General features: G+C 36.8%; 1 protein-coding gene across 1 annotated transcript; it reads left to right on the top strand.

Annotated features, from left to right (window-relative positions):
- The first annotated feature begins 1194 nt into the window (after window positions 1-1194).
- On the top strand, window positions 1195-17387 carry LOC128220543 (COMM domain-containing protein 10-like). The gene is made up of 7 exons (XM_052928983.1): window positions 1195-1286; window positions 2259-2349; window positions 3138-3248; window positions 4939-5010; window positions 7657-7740; window positions 10573-10743; window positions 17158-17387. The coding sequence occupies exons 1-7, from the start codon at window positions 1255-1257 to the stop codon at window positions 17194-17196; spliced, it is 600 nt and encodes a 199-aa protein (XP_052784943.1). The 5' UTR covers window positions 1195-1254; the 3' UTR covers window positions 17197-17387.
- Window positions 17388-20279: the final 2892 nt, after the last annotated feature.

Raw genomic sequence — 20279 nt, 5'->3', positions numbered from 1 at the left:
ATTTATCTTACCACCAAAGCGAAACCAACAGCAAACTTTAAACAGCAAACCAATGTATTTGCTAACAGTTTTATCAAACATTTTTTTAAACAAGATATGTGATAAATTAAATACCTGGAATAAAGAATAATGTTGAAAAGTTTATAAAATATCTTCACTGATCCTGATCCACTTACTTTCTTCCAAAGGTAATAAGAACACACTTTCTATATTGGTACTAATTAAATCCAACTTCACATTCATGAAAATACAGAGTTTTAGAATTGTTTACAATGGCTTTACCTCAATGTAATCGAGTTCAATTGCCAACATTATAATTGCGCAGAATAAGATGCATGTTTATTGAAACGTACAAGTAATGTGAGTACGTTATCTCCCGAGCATATGTTTGAACTATTTAACTTTTGAGACATGTAATTTTCATTTCGGATATGAAAACTGTGTAGATGTGCCATTTGTAAGAAAAATAGAATTAGGAAGAACTATTACGCTTTGAGGCTCCCAAAGGAAATAATGTGCCCTCCAAATTACCTTAAATTTAGCAGCTTTGACAGGTCCGGATATAAAAACTGTAGATGTGCCACTAGTAAGAAAAACAGAATTAGGAAGAACTATTCCGCTTTAGGCTCCCAAAGGAAATAATGTGCCCTCCAAATTAGCTTAAATTTAGCAACCTGGACAGGTCCCTCTTGTAAATGCTCAATGCGCAAATATTTTTTTTACTGAAATAAAACAACACCGTGGTATATATAGACGGTTGCCTGTAGGTAGGGATTGACCCAATCATAGGAGCGACCATGTCTTGTATATTACTTTTTTTGATAATGCCAGCAGACTCTATTAGTAATCTAAAATACATGTACATGATAAATTATGTTCCTCCTGCTAGCAAACCTTTCCAAATACTTATTCTAGCAAGCTATAGTAAAAAAATAAATAATACAAACTACGCATTACTATACCATGTTGTATTCACCATGTTTTATTATTATTATTATTATTATTATTATTATTATTATTATTATTATTATTATTATTATTATTATTATTATTATTATTATTACGTTAAGATCGGCACAGAATAATAGAACTATTTGTTATTAAAACAATATATCAACTTATACTAGAGTTAATGCAAAGAGGTACATACAGCTATATAATCTGTATCACCTACTGCTGACTTTATCAAAGGGGAACAAGTCTTGACTTCCATCCCTTTCGCACACAGAAACTGTTGGCTGCCCCCGAACAAAAATGGCGACTTTGATGTTTTCATCCACCCCCAGGTAAATTATTTAAATGTTTATTGCTGTTAGCTCCCACTCATTTGGGAAATATGTTTTATCTGCTTCTTGATGATGCTCCACAAAGTTATTCATTGATATTTTGAAACTTTAGCATTGTCAACCTTTAGTTTCACTATATATTATAGCGCAATGTTTGGAAACGCTTACTTGATTTACTTTTGTCATGAACATAAGAATGTTTTAAAGGAAAGTTCCAAATGATCCAAATATCATATCCATTGGCACATGTTATTTTATTTCAAAATAGGAACCTGTATGGTTCGAAAAAATACACATTGCCAACAAATCTGTGATTAAGTGCGAGTGTCAAAAAATGGCATCATTAAGTTTTTATTTGGGAGCAAAACCCCACAAACAACTGATTGATATATTAAGGTATTGATATATTAATACCTTTTTTTCCTTGTTAATTTAAAAACAGCAACAGATCTATGCTTTGAAAAAGCAAAATTTTAAACAGAAAATGTCAGACCAGCAAATTTATTTTCGGCCAGATAAAATATCGGAGACACATTTCACCTCAATGATGGAGTTACTTAAAAAAAAAAACACACGTAGACCAGTTCAATTGTTACTAAAATTTTGGAAAATTACAATTGATTCATGTTAGTACTGTTTAAATAGCAGTCAGGCAGTGAACATTTTTCCTTAAAAAGTCACTGTTCACATGCAGATATCAAACAAAATGAACGTGAAATAAATAGTAATGCTAAGAGATTGTTAGACAACTACTACTCTGATAGTTTCATATCAAGCTTAAATGTGTCAAAATCCAATTCATTTTCATTTGATTTTGTATGTTTCTAACATAAAAAGGGCTGCAGTTTTAATACTGTGACAATAACATTTCTCATTTATTTCAACAACTCAGGAACTTCAACGTATCTTGAAAAAAAAAAAAAAAGAGTCCGAGATCTACTCTCCTCCTATTTTTTTTGCATTTACTTTCAGTATCCGAAAAGCTGTGAGCATAATAAACAACCTTGATGGTTCCAAGTTCCCTCTGCTTCTTTCCAGAATCCTGCAGAAGCTACACATGAAGGTAACACAGTCAATTGTAACCACGCCCCCCGTCCCCCGCCCCCCATCACCCCCCCCCCCCCCCCCCCCCCCGGTCCAGGAAATAGTGCGGAATTTGACTTTCGGTCCAGCCAAGCCCGGGCAAAGTCACCGCCCTGTGGGGATGAACTGCTCGTGAAACCCCGCCAAATGCCCCTGCACCCAAGAGGCTCTAGGTAAGGCCCGTTCCCCGCTATATTTGGCGGGTAGACAAAACCACCGCAGTCACCCGGCACTGCAGGGCCACCTGGAAGGTAAAAACACGCGCCATTTCCCCGGCTATCACCGGTATACCACTGGAGCTGGGAGGTGCCTGGTTACAATTGACTGGGGCATAGCACAGTCAACTTTCAAATCATTATGTTTTGTTAATCTTTTCTCTGAGTGTAACGGTCCGCTGTAGGCAGCGGATGTCCGTTCATAGGGTAATGGTCCGCCATCGGCGGCGAATTTGCGTTTATAATAACGTTCCTTTATAAAACGGAAGTACGTTCATAACGGATGTAAACTTGTTGGTAATATGCAAATTAGCAAAGCCTGGGCTCTGTGAGAATTGAGAAGTTAGTATATAAAAAGACCAGTGGACCCCTTCAGGTTCGCGCATGCTTTTTCCTGAAGGGATCTGTTGGTGTTTCATTGGCGTCGCACATTACATGAGTATAGCATTTTATTAAGCCCAATTATCTGTGTCTCAATCTATTCTGTGGAAATTGAACCCTGCGCCATTTCAACATTCTAATTCCATTTGATCAATTCTGTTGTACCTTCCAGGATGAGAGGACGTTTTCAGAAGAAGAGGAGGAAAGGCTACAGTCCACGCTTTCTCTGGAAGTTACAGACCTAGAGCTGCTTCTGCAAACACTAGAGTTCTTCTTGCAACAGGTTAATAAAGTACCATTTGGGTCAAAAGTCAGCTTTTACTTTGTAAAATAGAGTTGCAGGTCTAGTTTCATAAATATACCTTCACATCTATATGCAACTTTTGCCAATGTTTATGAACGGTCTTAAGTCTGAGTTCAGACTCAAGAAGCAAAACTGCAATGTTGCAAATTACATTCTAGAAAAGCATTGATGGTCAAAACAGCTTAATTTTATTACTATTTTATTTGAACTTTATCACATATATTTCTGTAAAAGGAATGGAAATTTATAAACAGTATTATTAAAGATTATTTTTTGTAACTTAATAAAAGTTCTTTTCAGAGCTTTGACTAGAGACTGTTCATATTATTGGACCTGCACCTCCAAATATAGAGTTGCACCTTAAATTAAATCAGATGGACATGCACTTCTGAAATTTAGAGACTTGTAACCTTTGTTGTCAGCTTTAAGAACTTTTGTCCCAAATAGTACCTCTTACAGGTTAGCAATACCATTGCTTGAATTAAACTTTATGGTGAATACAAAGCTAGTAAACCATATTCAAATGCTATATAAATATTTTTGATGAAGATACATATAGGACTGCACATGTCAGTTTAATGTATCTATTTTTATATATTAATTAAACATAAAAGTAGAATACAAATTCGAATTTAGAGTAATGGTCACACCAGCATTATTGTACACTAATGATGTTCCGATGATCGATTATAATAGAAAATCGATTGGTTTGGCTTGAAATCGGCGACAATCGATAGTATTTAGTTATAATCGATTATCGAAAAAAAAAATATTATTAAGTGTTCAGATGTTATCTTTAACAAAATGGCTGATGAAAGCCTCAATGAGCAAGAAAATGAACTATTTTTTTTACAACAACACTTAATAACTTCAATCGTAGACATAAGGTATATGCATATAATGATTAAGAGTTTAATACTGTACACGATTAAAACTACAACTCAGGTACTATCTAGTATTTTAAAAACCGATTGTACTATCGATAATTGGTTACTTGAGTGGAACCGATCATCGATAGTAAAATTGCAACTGATTCCCAACACTACATAAAAGTAGAATACAAATTCGAATTTAGAATAATGGTCATAGCCTTGGTGTTACCAGCATTATTGTACACAAACTTGGCCATGACTGAAATAAACATTGAGGATATTTGAAACTTAATATACATGATGCCAGAGAAAATATGCACATATACAGCAAGGCCCATAACTCTTGCTTAATACTTGTCCAGTTGTAACCCCTGATAGTTTGAAAAAGAGCATGCAAGAATTTTAAGTTGTCCATAACTTTATAACCTTTCAAGATGTTCTCATGAAACTTTGTACCTATGTTACTAGATACTTAATACACATGTGTATATAATTCAATACCTCTGGCTTTAATGATTGTTATTCCCTTTGACAGTTTGAAAAAGCCGTGCAAAATCTTAAACTTGACTATAATTTGACAACCCACGTGAATCGTTGTACACATACTACCAGTGAAAATGTGTAGGAAATCCCATACCTTTTGCTTTAATAAGTGCCTGTCATAATGACTCTTAGGGTTAGGGTTAGGGCTTAATGACTCTGAGGCACTTTAGTTTCTATTTACACTTGCAAAAGTTAAACTAGTATGTTAGGGTAAAAGATTGAGTCTATTTGTTATCAGACAGTTCATGTTTCAGGCTGCGTACCATGCAGCAAAACCTGCAGTGCTTACCCAGCAGCTTACACAGTTGGAGATGGAAGAAGACAAGGTACCAACGATGTAGCTCAGATATTTGAAGAATAAGGGGAGCTATACTACTCACCCTAGCATCGGCATCACATGATTTTGCATGTCAGCATATTTAAGTCAATACCTCATCAATTACATTATGTATTGAATTAAAACTTTACACACCTGCTGGCCCCAATTTCTCGAAAAAATAAGCTTAACTCCTTTAAGTATCTTATTTCATTTAGCAAAAGTACTTACTTAAATATTACTTTATTACACAAAGAGTATAAGTATCTTCCATGGCCGAGAGTGAAAGATAGGTTCATTCCGACCCTGCGCGAGGGTCGGGATGAACCTATCTTACACGTGCGGCTATGGTAGATGCTTTTTCTCCCACATCAGTTAAACAAAATAAAGTAAAAATGAATTTTTTTGCCAGAACATTAATTCGTGGTTGTCATGGATATTCGCGCAGTGATTCAGAGTATGTAAATGGTCTGATCGGTCTTTAAATAGTTCTAAGAAGAGTGAAGCATTATGTGGGAGAATAGTTTTTCTTATTTATCTCAAATATATAATTTAAAGTCCTCAAAACTCTTTAAAAAGGAAATATTATTTTTTTTATACCAAACCAAAAATAGTGTTCTGAAACTTGATCGCGTTATAACAGACTTCGGATTTTTTGAGAAATTTGGGCCAGAACCCAAATATTTAACTTACTTAATAAATATTATAAGAAAGCTTTGTTTTGTATATATTAAAAGAAAGTGTGGCTGTTTAATATTTGGTATTAAGGTTTTGCTTGTAAGCACACATAGGTTAATATCTCAGCAAATACTTTTTGTATTGCATTGAAACATTAAACAAATGTTCCCAAATAACTATCCAACCTACTTAATCAATCAAGTTAATAGATTACTCTATTTCACATATAAGAGAAAGTATTACTGTTTAATAATCGATGTTAAGGTTTTGCATGTGCAACTACCACTATGGTAACCATGTTAATGATGCAAAACAAGCTGTAAGTTCTAACCAAAAACATACAAAGAAATAACTTTGCCATTCATTTTTGGAAAATCATTCAAAAGAGAAACCTCTTCCATGAAATAATGATCAAGTTGTACATTTATTGGATTGCAAAACTGAAATCACATGCAAATTAACCAGTTAACATACAGTAGAAAATATGCCAGACATAAAACAATACATTTGATTTATTTAAGGCAGACTAAATTATAGATTGAATGCATTGAAATACTCTATATGTGAGTTTTGAATAAGTACATGAAAGAGTTTTCGTCTGGTGGCTGAAAATGCCAGACCAAGGTGAAACTTTATATAAGCATTGCCAAGGCTGAAATGTTGAAAAGACCTTGATACTGAGCTTATCTCATAACTGTTACAGCATCTGAATTATTGGATCAAGGCTTTCATGGAGACCAACCTTGAATATAAGGGAAACAGATCACAAGAGCATTGTTTTATTTACCTGTACAATATTTGGCCCACAAATGAGCTAGTTCTCTGTTAGTTTCATTTTTCTTAATATTATATTTTGCTGTCTTGTGACCCCTTACGATATGGTATCATTAAGTTATTTGTTAACTGATTTCTAATTTTTGAAATAAATGATCAAAAGTACATAATACATGAGCTTATTACAGTTTGTATATTTGCTTTTTCAATTTAACTGAACAAAGATGTAAAGGTCATATTTTGCAATCTTTGGAGATCCAAAAAATAAATTTGTTTTATTATTTTCGGTAAACAACATACATTTTATTTCTGTACTCAAAGCCATTATAATTTTACCTGAACAATATGGGGTCACCAGGCTTCAAAAAGTCACATAGTTATGGGTTGGATACCTTTAAAAAAAACAGTTACCAAGTTTTCTATATCTGTGTTCATCATATATGGTAAGGCTTGTCTTTTTTTCAAAAACAAAAGTTACTGCCATAAGGAGTTAGCTAAATAATAACAGAAGAGTACTATATATACACCCTGTTGTTTATTGGTAGCACCCTTCTGCGCTCATGTTCACCAGCATAAGCTACCTTCTTCCCTCATGAACACCAGCAATGACTCCCTGCTGCCCTTATGGAATGAAATGCTTAAGACTGTCAACTACTTCTTTTGTTTTGATTAAAATAATTTGATTATGAATACATAGATACTTTACATATTTGTTAGGAGAAACCTAATATTACTTCAATTCAACACAATTCCTAACATTTTCTGAACAATTCATTACGTTGACGTTCTTGACAGCCCAATACGATATGCCATTTTCTCTCTCAGCACCCTGCAGTAACCAGTTCTTTTGAAAACCTTGCTGAATCTATAGTGATAGTCCTGGTGCCATTGTTATCATCGGTGGTATTGTTCTCATTGTCATGTGGAAATTTGAATAACATTTGGTCATCACATGGAAACTTTTTAATAAATTGATAGAACCTGATACTATTGTTAATTATGTCAATATATATGGTGTAAGTACAGAGGGTCTATCACTGATGCCTCCCTCTTAATTTATGTGTTTGATCTGGAGTCAATTGAAAAGAATAGATCATGGTTTGTTACAACTTGTGTCATTGATTTATACAATAATATTATGGGACAACTCAATGTATGTCTATAATTACTCTATGGGTTTGAACAGTTGGTTGACATTTTGAAGGTCACTGCTCTGGTCGAAGCCTGGACTTCCAGTGGCAGAGATGTTTTACAGAAACTGAGGCAAAGAACCCTACTTCCTCATCAGGTAAACACAATTCCACTATTTATGAAAGGTAGACTAAAGAAAAAATAGGTAGGCAATGGTTCTGACATGACAGTTATTTACTGTGTCATATTTACACTTACTCTCCAAAAACATTGGCTGCTCTTCTGGAAAATAGCTCAAAATTAGACTAAAGATGAGTTTACAAGAAAGAGAACTGCCCAAGTCTTTTATGGGTATAAATTTATAAGAGTTGTTCCCCTTAGATTAAGAGTCTACATGTAATATGGCTAGTAGCTTCTTTTGTGGTAACAGCAAAATATATGTGTGGTAGCTTTGCATTCATTTAAAAGAAACATCTGCAAATGCAAGTAGAATTTAAACTTTATATTTTCAAATCAAGACATACGTGATATAGGTAAGTATAACAAACGTGAACTTTGAGTGATAAACCTTCAACTACTTACTGAATAATTTATTTATGGAAAATATTGATTACTGATCACAATTTCCTGTGGTCTACTTTAGTCTCATAAGGTAGAAATACCGTGTTTTGTGCTCATTTCTTTCAAATTAAGCTTGGTATCCTTCATAAGAAACATTGTTTTCGTCATTTATTTATCCTTTTAGGAATATTAAAACAATATTATTAATTGTGGTAAATTTTATGCACCAGTCAATTGTAACCACGGCCCACCCAGGTGCGGGGACTTTGACTTTTGGTCCAGTCAAGCCTGGGCAAAGTCCCTGCCCTGCGGGGATGAACTGCTCGTGAAACTCCCGCCAAATGCCCCTGCACCCAAGGGACTCTAGGTAAGGCCCTTTCCCCGCTATGTTTAGCGTGAAGACAAAACCACCGGATTCACCCGGCACTGCGGGGCCACCTGGAAGGTAAAAACACGGCCCATTTCCCCGGCTATCCCCGGTATACCCTCGGACCTGGGGGGCCATGGTTACAATTGACTGGTACATTATTTGGGAGTAAGAGTGCATCTTTAAAGATCTAGTTTACAAAAAAGAGAACTGCCCAAGTCATGTATGGGCATAACTTTATAGAGTTGTTCCCCTTAGATAAAGATTCAACATGTTATTTGGCTGCTAGCTTCTTGTGTAGTGAAAGTAAAATATATGTTTGGTTGCTTTGCATTCATTTAAAAGAAACATCTGCAAAATGCAAGTAAAATTTAAACTTTCTAATTTCAAATCATGAGTTAAATATTGAAATTGAAAGACATTTAAATATTGCACTGCATGACTGACTGTGTACTGTTTGCTCATTAAACTATGATATTGCCAAAATTGATCGTGAATACCATGCATTTTTCCAGTGAATAAAGAACACGCATATAAGAAACAAATATTTGTTCAACTTGCATGATTCTGATATTTATTGAATAACTTTTCTGAATTATTATTCACAAGCAACTACAGTACACTAAGAAAAAAATTGCAATATATATATTATTTTATTTTATGAATTGTATGAAAGCTTAGATACACGCATACTCATATGCCTTTGTGCCATTTATTTATAAACATTGGACAGAACTATTGATTACTCACTACACTTGTACAACTTACAAGGGCAGTAATGTCAGGTGCGTCCATGCTTCCCGGTTCATTGTTTTGAGTGGAAAACGTCCCCGATTCGGTGAGTATTACCACTATTTTCTATATGTTTCAACGATAACTTTAAGAAACGAACTTGTGCACCGAATGAAGAGCAATTGCTCATTTACGAAGATGCTTGCTTTAGATCAAATGATGTCTGTAAGCATCGGATGAGGTTTGTACGCAAGAGAACGGTATTAAATAGTTAATTGGAAGCAAAAAATGCACTGAGTGAGTCGGGAAGCCTAGTAAGAACGTGCATTGTTTTCACGAGATATTTTAATACAGACATTATTTTGATCTAAAGCAAGCGTCTTCGTAAACGAGCAATTGCTCTTCATTCGGTGCACAAGTTCGTTTCTAAAAATTATCGTTTAAACATACAGAAAACAGTGATAATACTCACCGAATCGAGAACGTTTTCCACTCAAAACAATGAACCGGGAAGCATGGACGCACCTGACATTACTGCCCTTGGCTCCAGGCCTTGATTTACTGAAATAAATGTATGACTTGACTTGAGTGAACAATACCTGAGTGCAAAAACTCAAGAAGCACTTAATGAAAGTATGGCACTTAATATATTCTTTTAGTTGAAATATTTTATATAACATCTTTATAAGTAACATCCGTGCACCATTTAAGGATTAAAATTCAACATGTTACATTTTATTGGGGTATGGTATGCAATGGGGCTGTTCAAAATGGGTGGAGTCCGAAGCACAGTGATTTGGAGGGAATGAGCTGAATTTTGACCTTTACAAAATTTAGTGACATTTTACCTAAAATAACCTAAAATATATATTTTTTCTTCAGATTCATCAAAGGGGTCACTCATACCAACTATCTAGCATAAATAACTATGAATTATGGCACTTCTACAAAGTCAGAAAATCTAGAATTGTCTAAATTACCAATAGGTATTGTGTGTAAATAATCCCAGTAATCCAGTCAATTTTTCATTGAAAAAAATAGTTCCATAGTAAATATGACCCGCCCCTTGGTATTATTGCGCCCAATGACAGGACACAAGTATCGAACAAACGCACGCGATATCGATAGGAAATGCCATTGCACTTTATACAGAAATAAAGTGCAATTGATAAACAACAACCATCGTTAAGGAATGAAGTGTGAATGTAAATATATATGAATATAATATATATTGGTACACATTCCCTTTATTACATTATTGCTTTTTTACTCGATACAAGTTTAATTCACATTCTTGCACCATTTGCACAAAGTCATTCCCTTTTTCAGCTGGACACCATCAACTGGAGATTGAACCTTCAGATGGCCCAGTCAACTAAGACCAAACAGAAGATACCCAACGCCATGTTGGAGCTGGGCGTGAGCAGGGAAGAGAGGGACAGCAATCAGAAGATCAGGATGGAGTTTACACATGAAGAGTTGTACCAGTTCTATAACCAGGTATATTGCCTGTTCAAGTTGGACAAGAATATTACATGACAAAAACATCTCAGGTTTTCATAAAACATATATTTTTAAGTGATTTCCTAAACTTTTGATTGTCAAATTAGATGATTTTAATTATTAAGAAATCATATAAGTTTGAATTTTGCCTGGAGTATTATGAAAAAAAGTATTTTTCATGTTATAAAGTTATTATATCAAATGACCATTGAGATACTTAAAGCTGCACTCTCACAAATTGACAATTTTGCCCTTTATTTTTTGTCTCAGAATAAGCTCATTTTGGCCTTTAATATTAATTCAGTCACATAAAATAACTCATACTAGAACAGATCGCAGTGGTTTGATAAATTTACAAAAATTTCATTTTTAGCTTCACTATTCAAAGAATAAGGAGAGCTATACAACTCACCCAAGCGTCGGCTTCGGCGTCCCACCTTGGTTAAGGTTTTGCATGTAAGCACTTTGAAGTCATAAGCTCAGTAATGTATCATGTATTGTATCAATATGTATTCCCAACTATTTAACCTACTTAATTAAGTTAGGTAACACATTTTTGAATAAAATGCAAATTATGTGCCTTTATGCACCAGACAATTGTAACCACGCCCCCCCCCCCCCCCCCCCCCCCCCCCCCCCCCCCCCCCCCCCCCCCCCCCCCGCAGATTCAGGGGTATACCGGGGATAGCCGGGGAAATGGGCTGTGTTTTTACCTTTCCGGTCGCCCCGCAGTGTCGGGTGAATGCGGTGGTTTTGTCTTCGCTTTAAATATAGCGAGGAATGAGCCTTATCTAGGGTCCCTGGGGTGCGGAGGCATTTGGCGGGGATTTTACCATCTGTTCGTCCCTGCAAGGCGGGGATTTCAGCCGGGGTTGGCTGGACCGAAAGTCAAAGTCCCCCCATTCCCCAGACCTGGGGGGGGCGTGGTTACAATTGACTGGTGCATTATTATTTGACTTAAAAATTCTGGTTAAGGTTTTGCATGTAAGCACTCATAGGTTAATTTCTCAGCAATTACTTGGTGTATTGCATGGAGACTTTATACAATATTAATAATTGTGGTAAATCTCATTTTGGAGTATTAGAGCATCTTTAAGAAGTGTTATGAATACCGGCCCAGTGTTCTGGTTCTACCCAGGGAATAGACTTGCAATGTGATTCATATCAGTATAACTTAAAAAACAACAACTTTGTTTCCCATGCTCATACGTGTTGAATAGTCATACTTGTTGACTAATGTATTCAAGTATTGACTAATTGTACTAGTGTGACAGTTTCAATTGAGCTGTAACAAGAAACACATGAAAGCCATTGTAGGAATTCAAAGTTCAATGGGCAGGTTTACGATGAATTGAATTTTCAAGAGATATGTACATGCAAACTTAGTCATCAAAACAAGAATTCATTCAATTCAGGTCATATAAGAATTTTTAAAAATCATTTCAGATTGTTAATCTTATTTCTATAATTATAGCAGGACATAAGTTAACCATTGTGGTCCGTTTACGGTGCGAAGAAATTGTTGCTTCAAAATACACTTATTTGAGTTATAATCAATACAAAACAGAACCCAAAACTAATTTCCAATTGTCATGGCTTAAACTATTGAGTTTAAGATTAAAACAACAACAACTACTTAACTGTAAGCCATTATCTTTTAAGCAAACCCCCTTCCCCTGCTGTATTATTCTTGTTCTCCCACCCACTTGTCCCAAACCAAGTGCCAGTGGTATGATGGATTCTTTTGTTTCTGAGGAGGATGTTACAAAAGCTGAAATACTTTGGACATTGAAACTAATCACGTCAATGTTACAAATCTTCTGCTGACAGTGCTAAACTTTTGTATACTAGTAAATTTTTTAAATATGTATATCATTGTCCTGAATTTGAGTATCGTGTATTTGGATGATATCATGGAAAACTCAGCAATATCCTGGAAAAGGCATGGAAAAACAATGGAATTCTTGTACCCAAGATCTGTTTGAACCCTGTAATGGTATAGATGTCCATCTCCCATCCAGCAGGTTGAGGGTGTGGGTTACCTAATGGTATAGATGTCCGCCCTCCCATTCAGCAGGTTGTGGGTTACCTATTGGTATAGATGTCCACCTCCCATCCAGCAGGTTGAGGGTGTGGGTTACCTAATGGTATAGATGTCCACCTCCCATCCAGCAGGTTGTGGGTTACCTATTGGTATAGATGTCCACCTCCCATCCAGCAGGTTGAGGGTGTGGGTTACCTAATGGTATAGATGTCCACCTCCCATCCAGCAGGTTGTGGGTTACCTATTGGTATAGATGTCCACCTCCCATTCAGCAGGTTGTGGGTAACCTATTGGTATAGATGTCCACCTCCCATCCAGCAGATTGTGGGTAACCTCTTGGTATAGATGTCCACCTCCCATCCAGCAGGTTGTGGGTTACCTATTGGTATAGATGTCCACCTCCCATTCAGCAGGTTGTGGGTAACCTAATGGTATAGATGTCCACCTCCCATCCAGCAGATTGTGGGTAACCTATTGGTATAGATGTCCACCTCCCATTCAGCAGGTTGTGGGTAACCTATTGGTATAGATGTCCACCTCCCATCCAGCAGATTGTGGGTAACCTATTGGTATAGATGTCCACCTCCCATTCAGCAGGTTGTGGGTAACCTATTGGTATAGATGTCCACCTCCCATTCAGCAGGTTGTGGGTTACCTATTGGTATAGATGTCCACCTCCCATTCAGCAGATTGTGGGTAACCTATTGGTATAGATGTCCACCTCCCATTCAGCAGGTTGTGGGTTACCTAATGGTATAGATGTCCACCTCCCATCCAGCAGATTGTGGGTAACCTATTGGTATAGATGTCCACCTCCCATTCAGCAGGTTGTGGGTTACCTATTGGTATAGATGTCCACCTCCCATCCAGCAGGTTGAGGGTGTGGGTTACCTAATGGTATAGATGTCCGCCTCCCATTCAGCAGGTTGTGGGTAACCTATTGGTATAGATGTCCATCTCCCATCCAGCAGGTTGAGGGTGTGGGTTACCTATTGGTATAGATGTCCGCCTCCCATCCAGCAGGTTGTGGGTTACCTATTGGTAAAGATGTCCGCCTCCCATCCAGCAGGTTGTGGGTTACCTATTGGTAAAGATGTCCGCCTCCCATTCAGCAGGTTGTGGGTTACCTATTGGTATAGATGTCCGCCTCCCATCCAGCAGGTTGTGGGTTACCTATTGGTATAGATGTCCACCCCCCATTCAGCAGGTTGTGGGTTACCTATTGGTATAGATGTCCGCCTCCCATCCAGCAGGTTGTGGGTAACCTATTGGTATAGATGTCCACCTCCCATCCAGCAGGTTGTGGGTTACCTATTGGTATAGATGTCCGCCTCCCATCCAGCAGGTTGTGGGTAACCTATTGGTATAGATGTCCACCCCCCATTCAGCAGGTTGTGGGTTACCTATTGGTATAGATGTCCGCCTCCCATCCAGCAGGTTGTGGGTAACCTATTGGTATAGATGTCCGCCTCCCATCCAGCAGGTTGTGGGTTACCTATTGGTATAGATGTCCGCCTCCCATCCAGCAGGTTGTGGGTAACCTATTGGTATAGATGTCCGCCTCCCATTCAGCAGGTTGTGGGTTACCTATTGATATAGATGTCCGCCTCCCATCCAGCAGGTTGTGGGTTACCTAATGGTATAGATGTCCGCCTCCCATCCAGCAGGTTGTGGGTTACCTAATGGTATAGATGTCCGCCTCCCATCCAGCAGGTTGTGGGTTAGCTATTGGTATAGATGTCCGCCTCCCATCCAGCAGGTTGTGGGTTAGCTATTGGTATAGATGTCCGCCTCCCATCCAGCAGGTTGTGGGTTACCTAATGGTATAGATGTCCGCCTCCCATCCAGCAGGTTGTGGGTTACCTAATGGTATAGATGTCCGCCTCCCATCCAGCAGGTTGTGGGTTAGCTATTGGTATAGATGTCCACCTCCCATCCAGCAGGTTGTGGGTTACCTATTGGTATAGATGTCCGCCTCCCATCCAGCAGGTTGTGGGTTACCTAATGGTATAGATGTCCGCCTCCCATCCAGCAGGTTGTGGGTTACCTATTGGTATAGATGTCCACCTCCCATTCAGCAGGTTGTGGGTTACCTATTGGTATAGATGTCCGCCCCCCATTCAGCAGGTTGTGGGTTACCTATTGGTATAGATGTCCGCCCCCCATCCAGCAGGTTGTGGGTTACCTATTGGTATAGATGTCCACCTCCCATTCAGCAGGTTGTGGGTTACCTATTGGTATAGATGTCCACCTCCCATCCAGCAGGTTGTGGGTAACCTATTGGTATAGATGTCCACCTCCCATCCAGCAGGTTGTGGGTAACCTATTGGTATAGATGTCCACCTCCCATCCAGCAGATTGTGGGTAACCTCTTGGTATAGATGTCCACCTCCCATCCAGCAGATTGTGGGTAACCTCTTGGTATAGATGTCCACCTCCCATCCAGCAGATTGTGGGTAACCTCTTGGTATAGATGTCCACCTCCCATCCAGCAGATTGTGGGTTACCTAATGGTAACGATGTCCACCTCCCATCCAGCAGATTGTGGGTAACCTCTAGGTAAAGATGTCCACCTCCCATCCAGCAGACTGTGGGTAACCTCTTGGTATAGATGTCCGCCTCCCATCCAGCAGATTGTGGGTAACCTCTTGGTAAAGATGTCCACCTCCCATCCAGCAGATTGTGGGTAACCTCTTGGTATAGATGTCCACCTCCCATCCAGCAGATTGTGGGTAACCTAATGGTAAAGATGTCCACCTCCCATCCAGCAGATTGTGGGTAACCTCTTGGTATAGATGTCCACCTCCCATCCAGCAGATTGTGTTTGATCCCCAATAGGTTGGCCTCATTAAAAGGACACAAGTTTTGGCTTTACCCAGAAAATGAAAAATGAGAGGTAATCGTATCACCTTTCAGCTGGCTTCACAGTTGAGTTCAAATAAAATAGTGTAAAGTATAAACTAAGAGAACATAGCGTTTTTAGGAATTTTTTAGGGTATTTTATATACATGTTCTTTCTGAGGAATGCAATATGGAGAGTTGTCTTCAAAATTTGGATAAAACATCTTAAAGGAGAATTAAAGCAGAATTCACATGCAAAACTGTCCCTTTTATGTAGAGCAAAACTCCTCTGTGCCAGTCCATATATTTTTTTATGCGGAGTAAAACTGCTGGGTACCAGTTCTTATATGTAGAGTAAAACTCCTGGGTACCAGTTCATATATGCCGAGTAAAACTGCTGGGTACCAGTTCTTATATGTAGAGTAAAACTCCTGGGTACCAGTTCATATATGCTGAGTAAAACCCCTGGGTACCAGTTCATATATGCCGAGTAAAACTGCTGGGTACCAGTTCTTATATGTAGAGTAAAACTCCTGGGTACCAGTTCATATATGCCGAGTAAAACTGCTGGGTACCAGTTCTTATATGTAGAGTAAAACTCCTGGGTACCAGTTCATATATGCTGAGTAAAACCCCTGTGTACCAGTTCATATATGCCGAGTAAAACTGCTGGGTACCAGTTCTTATATGTAGAGTAAAACTCCTGGGTACTGGTGTCAAAAAAAGTTTGTAGTTGTTACTTCAATAATCTGAATACACATCACGAATGGCAAAACATTGATATATTTTTTTTATTTTTTCAACATTTTAAAGCTGCACTCTAACAGATTAAACATTTTGACAACTTTTTTATTTTTTGTTGAAAATCCATGGAAACCAGTTTTATAAGACTGCTGACAAAAAGATAGATCGCAGATTTTTATATTTAAGTTCAAAAATTGATGTTTTATGCATTTTTCTTAAACCGTTAGTAACGGTTTAAGCCATAAAACATTAATTTTCGAAGTAAAATATGAAAATCTACAATCTGATTTTTTTGTCAGCAATCTTATATCATTGGTTTGCAGATATCTATGCAAAAAATGGCCCTTTCCAAAACAAAAAAATAAAAATGTTGTAAAAATGTAAATTTGTGAGAGTGCTGCTTTAAATAATAATTTAAGTTCAACTTTCTCAGATATCAGGCAAATTAATGAAGCAATGACACGACAGTAAGTTAATTTCACTGAACAACTTTAATCCTTTAAGATCTTAATTGAGATGGAGTCCTGGTCACTTCAGTTCACATAATTAAGTCAATTACCAAATTTAAGTACCGTGTATCTCACTGGGTGTGTACTGTAATTCTGAGATAATGTCAACAAGACTTTACTTCATTATTGTAGTCGAAATTGATACTTTAATATGAGTTCACACTTATCAATTTCTGTTGATTTAACAATGGTCATTTTAGGAAATCAACATTAATCAGGAAATTACTTATTATGAAGACAAGGGATGTACCATGATTGTTTTCTTTGTTTCAGTTGGAGACAATACAAAAACAGCTTGACGGTCTAAGTTGATCTCAAGTAGTTCCAAGGGTGTCTGCTTCTTCGTGCCAAATGTTATTGACCTTGTTCTGTTGGAGAATGCCTCTTGAGCCACTTTTTCAAGAATTTAAACATTCCTGTTGATGTACATTGTAGGTCATTCAATGCGATAGTGTTGATATGTGATGAAATATATTGTCTATTTAATAAAACTGTAACTCCAATCATCCCTTGCAAGTATTTTCATTAGTTTAAAATTTACAACTGTACGTTAAAGGGATATTCCATTTAAACATATAACCCCCAGGGGGAAGGCACTCTTGTAATATGCCAACCCCCTACAGAAGCAATTTTTTAATTGACCCTTGTGAGGTCCAAATTAGTGAAAAAAGACACCCACCTATATACTTTTCAATTAATTGGGGGGTATTATGTTTTACTGGAATAGCCCTAAGCTTCCAATAAGATAACAATTTCAATGATACAATGAAAACTACAGGAAAAAGCCCAGCGGTTAGAAACACATGTATAAATCTTATTTATAGAGGCAGAAAGGCTAGGGGTCAACAAGGCAACACTTCAAATAGACCTCTCATGCATTATACATGAAATAGCTTTATCAAGAAATAATGGGATTACCACAGTCATTGAAATTAGACTTTTGGATGAACAAGCCTGAATTCTGATACTACTGCTTGGCATCAAATTTTTAAACAATCTCTGCTGTACAAAATTTTAGCAAGTCCGGTAGACATTTTAACCAGTGCAGTGCTTGTGGGCTTGTGTTCATTTTGACCACTGTTACCACCTTTGAATGGTCAATGAAACTCTAAGTTACTGAAACACAAGCCCACTTAAGGGGTTAAATCTAGTTATAGTGTACTCAACTTCAAACTTTTCCCAACATTTATGAACAAAATTCTTACGTGTATCGATCAGTATGGTTTAAAAAAAACTGTTTATTTATTATGAATAAGAAACTATGTGTAAGCTAAAAATGAAGCTTGTATTTTTGGCCTTCTTTCAGAAAATGCTATGTGCAGTGGCCTGACTGAGTGGCCAAAATCAGCCAACTCAATTTCTTCTATACAAGTCCAAAATGTGTTCTTTATTGCTATGCTATTGAAATATTGTCTGATACTAAATCATCACTCAGTCATAACTGAATAACCCCTGACCAAATGACCCTCTGAAAAACTCTGGGTCTGTGCTTATGTTAATTACGCACATGTTGGTAGGCTCTGTAAAACAAGGTGGCTTTTTTATGTTTTAGACAGGTTTTAAGAAAGAAAGGGTGTGGGAAGAGAGAAAACAAAATATTATGTCAGACTTTGAAGACTGAACATTATAAATTTCACAGAAAATGTGAGGAATGGTGCTTAAAGTGAAGTCAAATAAAGTTTCAGCTGTAAGTTGTAAGTCAGCTGTATGTTAAGTTTGTATGAATTTACAATCAATACATATTAAAGTTTTAATCAAAACAAAAGAAATATTTTATTATCTTCTACAAAGGTAGGAGGGTGCCGTGCCCATGCTGGTCTCCATTGGGGAATAGGGTTGCTACCAAAAAGGGACAGAGGAATCACCTTACCATAACTGTTAAGCTGAAACCCTACAGACTGTTATGTAGGGCAAAAATGATGTTGAAGTATTGTAGAAAATCAATCGTTTATGATTGAGATGTGCGGTAATCACTTGCATAATCTTGAAATGGACTATTACTGTGTTGATGTATTCTCTGTATACTGTCAAATGACAGCAAAAATACAGCAAAATATTTTTGTTTGATGTCCATTCATTGTAAAGTGATACGTTAACTTATTCACATTTAAATGTAGCTTTTCATTCTTTTTCATTATACGTATAAGCAATGTAAGTTGATCTCTTGATTTAGATTTTTCAAAAACTGATCAAAATGGATTGACAGATCATTTCCAGCGATCGATTATGATGTTAGCCTGATGATCAGTCTCTACTTAAGGCCGGTAAAACCTTAAGTGTTTTTTGTGCAATATTGTTTGTTACTTAACATTGTATTCAGGGGCGGATCCAGGACACGCCCCCTCTAACCTTTTGACTTGCGCCGCCCCTACCTCAGAGCTGAAATATTATTGGTTTAAAGTGTTTGATCGTGGGTTTGGGGGCCCTCCCCAATAAAGTTTAAGCAATTTCTATTCTGAACTGGTGCATTAAGGGCATATATTATATCGTTTTTCTCCTATATTAAAATAGAACATTGACTTGGATGATTTAAGGAAGGAGGTGTGTGGGGGGCGGTCACACCAGGTGCTCTCACCCTTGATCCGCTAGTCATGGTTTTGTTGTTATAACAAGATAAAGTATAACAAGATAAAGTACTCTCTGATTTTATGAAATGTTCATTTATTCATCCCAAAACAAATTTAAAACTTATACACAGCAAATATCAATCTATCATAACATGTTATGATCAAAAGTTAAAGATATAGATATGAACATTTTGACACAAATTGTATCTGAATTTATGAATATGATTGATTAAGGGTAAAACAAAAGTGGCCTATTTATAATCTGAAAACATTTCAGTCTTGTTGAAACAACATCCATGTATGTAAAAAAAAAGAGTAAAAAAGTGAAAAATGCAGATACTTTTAAAACATACGTAATGCACAAGATTACAATGTTTTTGCCATATTTGATATTTAAAATTGTATAGATAAAACAATGTTTAAAACTTAACATTGGGTAGTTATAACAATATCAAATACTTAACATTAAAGAGTTAAATGGCATGATATACAACTTAACATTCATAATTCGAATAGTTATCAAAAATGTCACATTGAACATTTGATAGTTATTACAATATGTCACATTTAACATTGGATAGTTATTACAATATGTCACATTTAACATTGGATAGTTATTACAATATGTCACATTTAACATTGGATAGTTATTACAATATGTCACATTTAACATTGGATAGTTATTACAATATGTCACATTTGACATAGGATAGTTATTACAATATGTCACATTTAACATAGGATAGTTATTACAATGTGTCACATTTAACATTGGAAAGTTATTACAATATGTCACATTTAACATAGGATAGTTATTACAATATGTCA

This window comes from Mya arenaria, chromosome 15, assembly GCF_026914265.1.
Source record: "Mya arenaria isolate MELC-2E11 chromosome 15, ASM2691426v1".
Classification (NCBI taxonomy): domain Eukaryota; kingdom Metazoa; phylum Mollusca; class Bivalvia; order Myida; family Myidae; genus Mya; species Mya arenaria.
Note: the sequence above shows the minus strand (reverse complement) of the source record. Positions and strands in the feature narration are given on the sequence as shown.

Excerpts from the sequence above, each read along its gene's own strand:
- LOC128220543 (XM_052928983.1), top strand. The coding sequence starts at position 1,255 with ATGGCGACTTTGATGTTTTCATCCACCCCCAG. Across the intron at positions 1,287-2,258 it reads ATGTTTTCATCCACCCCCAG|TATCCGAAAAGCTGTGAGCA; the intron begins GTAAATTATTTA and ends ATTTACTTTCAG. Across the intron at positions 7,741-10,572 it reads GAACCCTACTTCCTCATCAG|CTGGACACCATCAACTGGAG; the intron begins GTAAACACAATT and ends TCCCTTTTTCAG.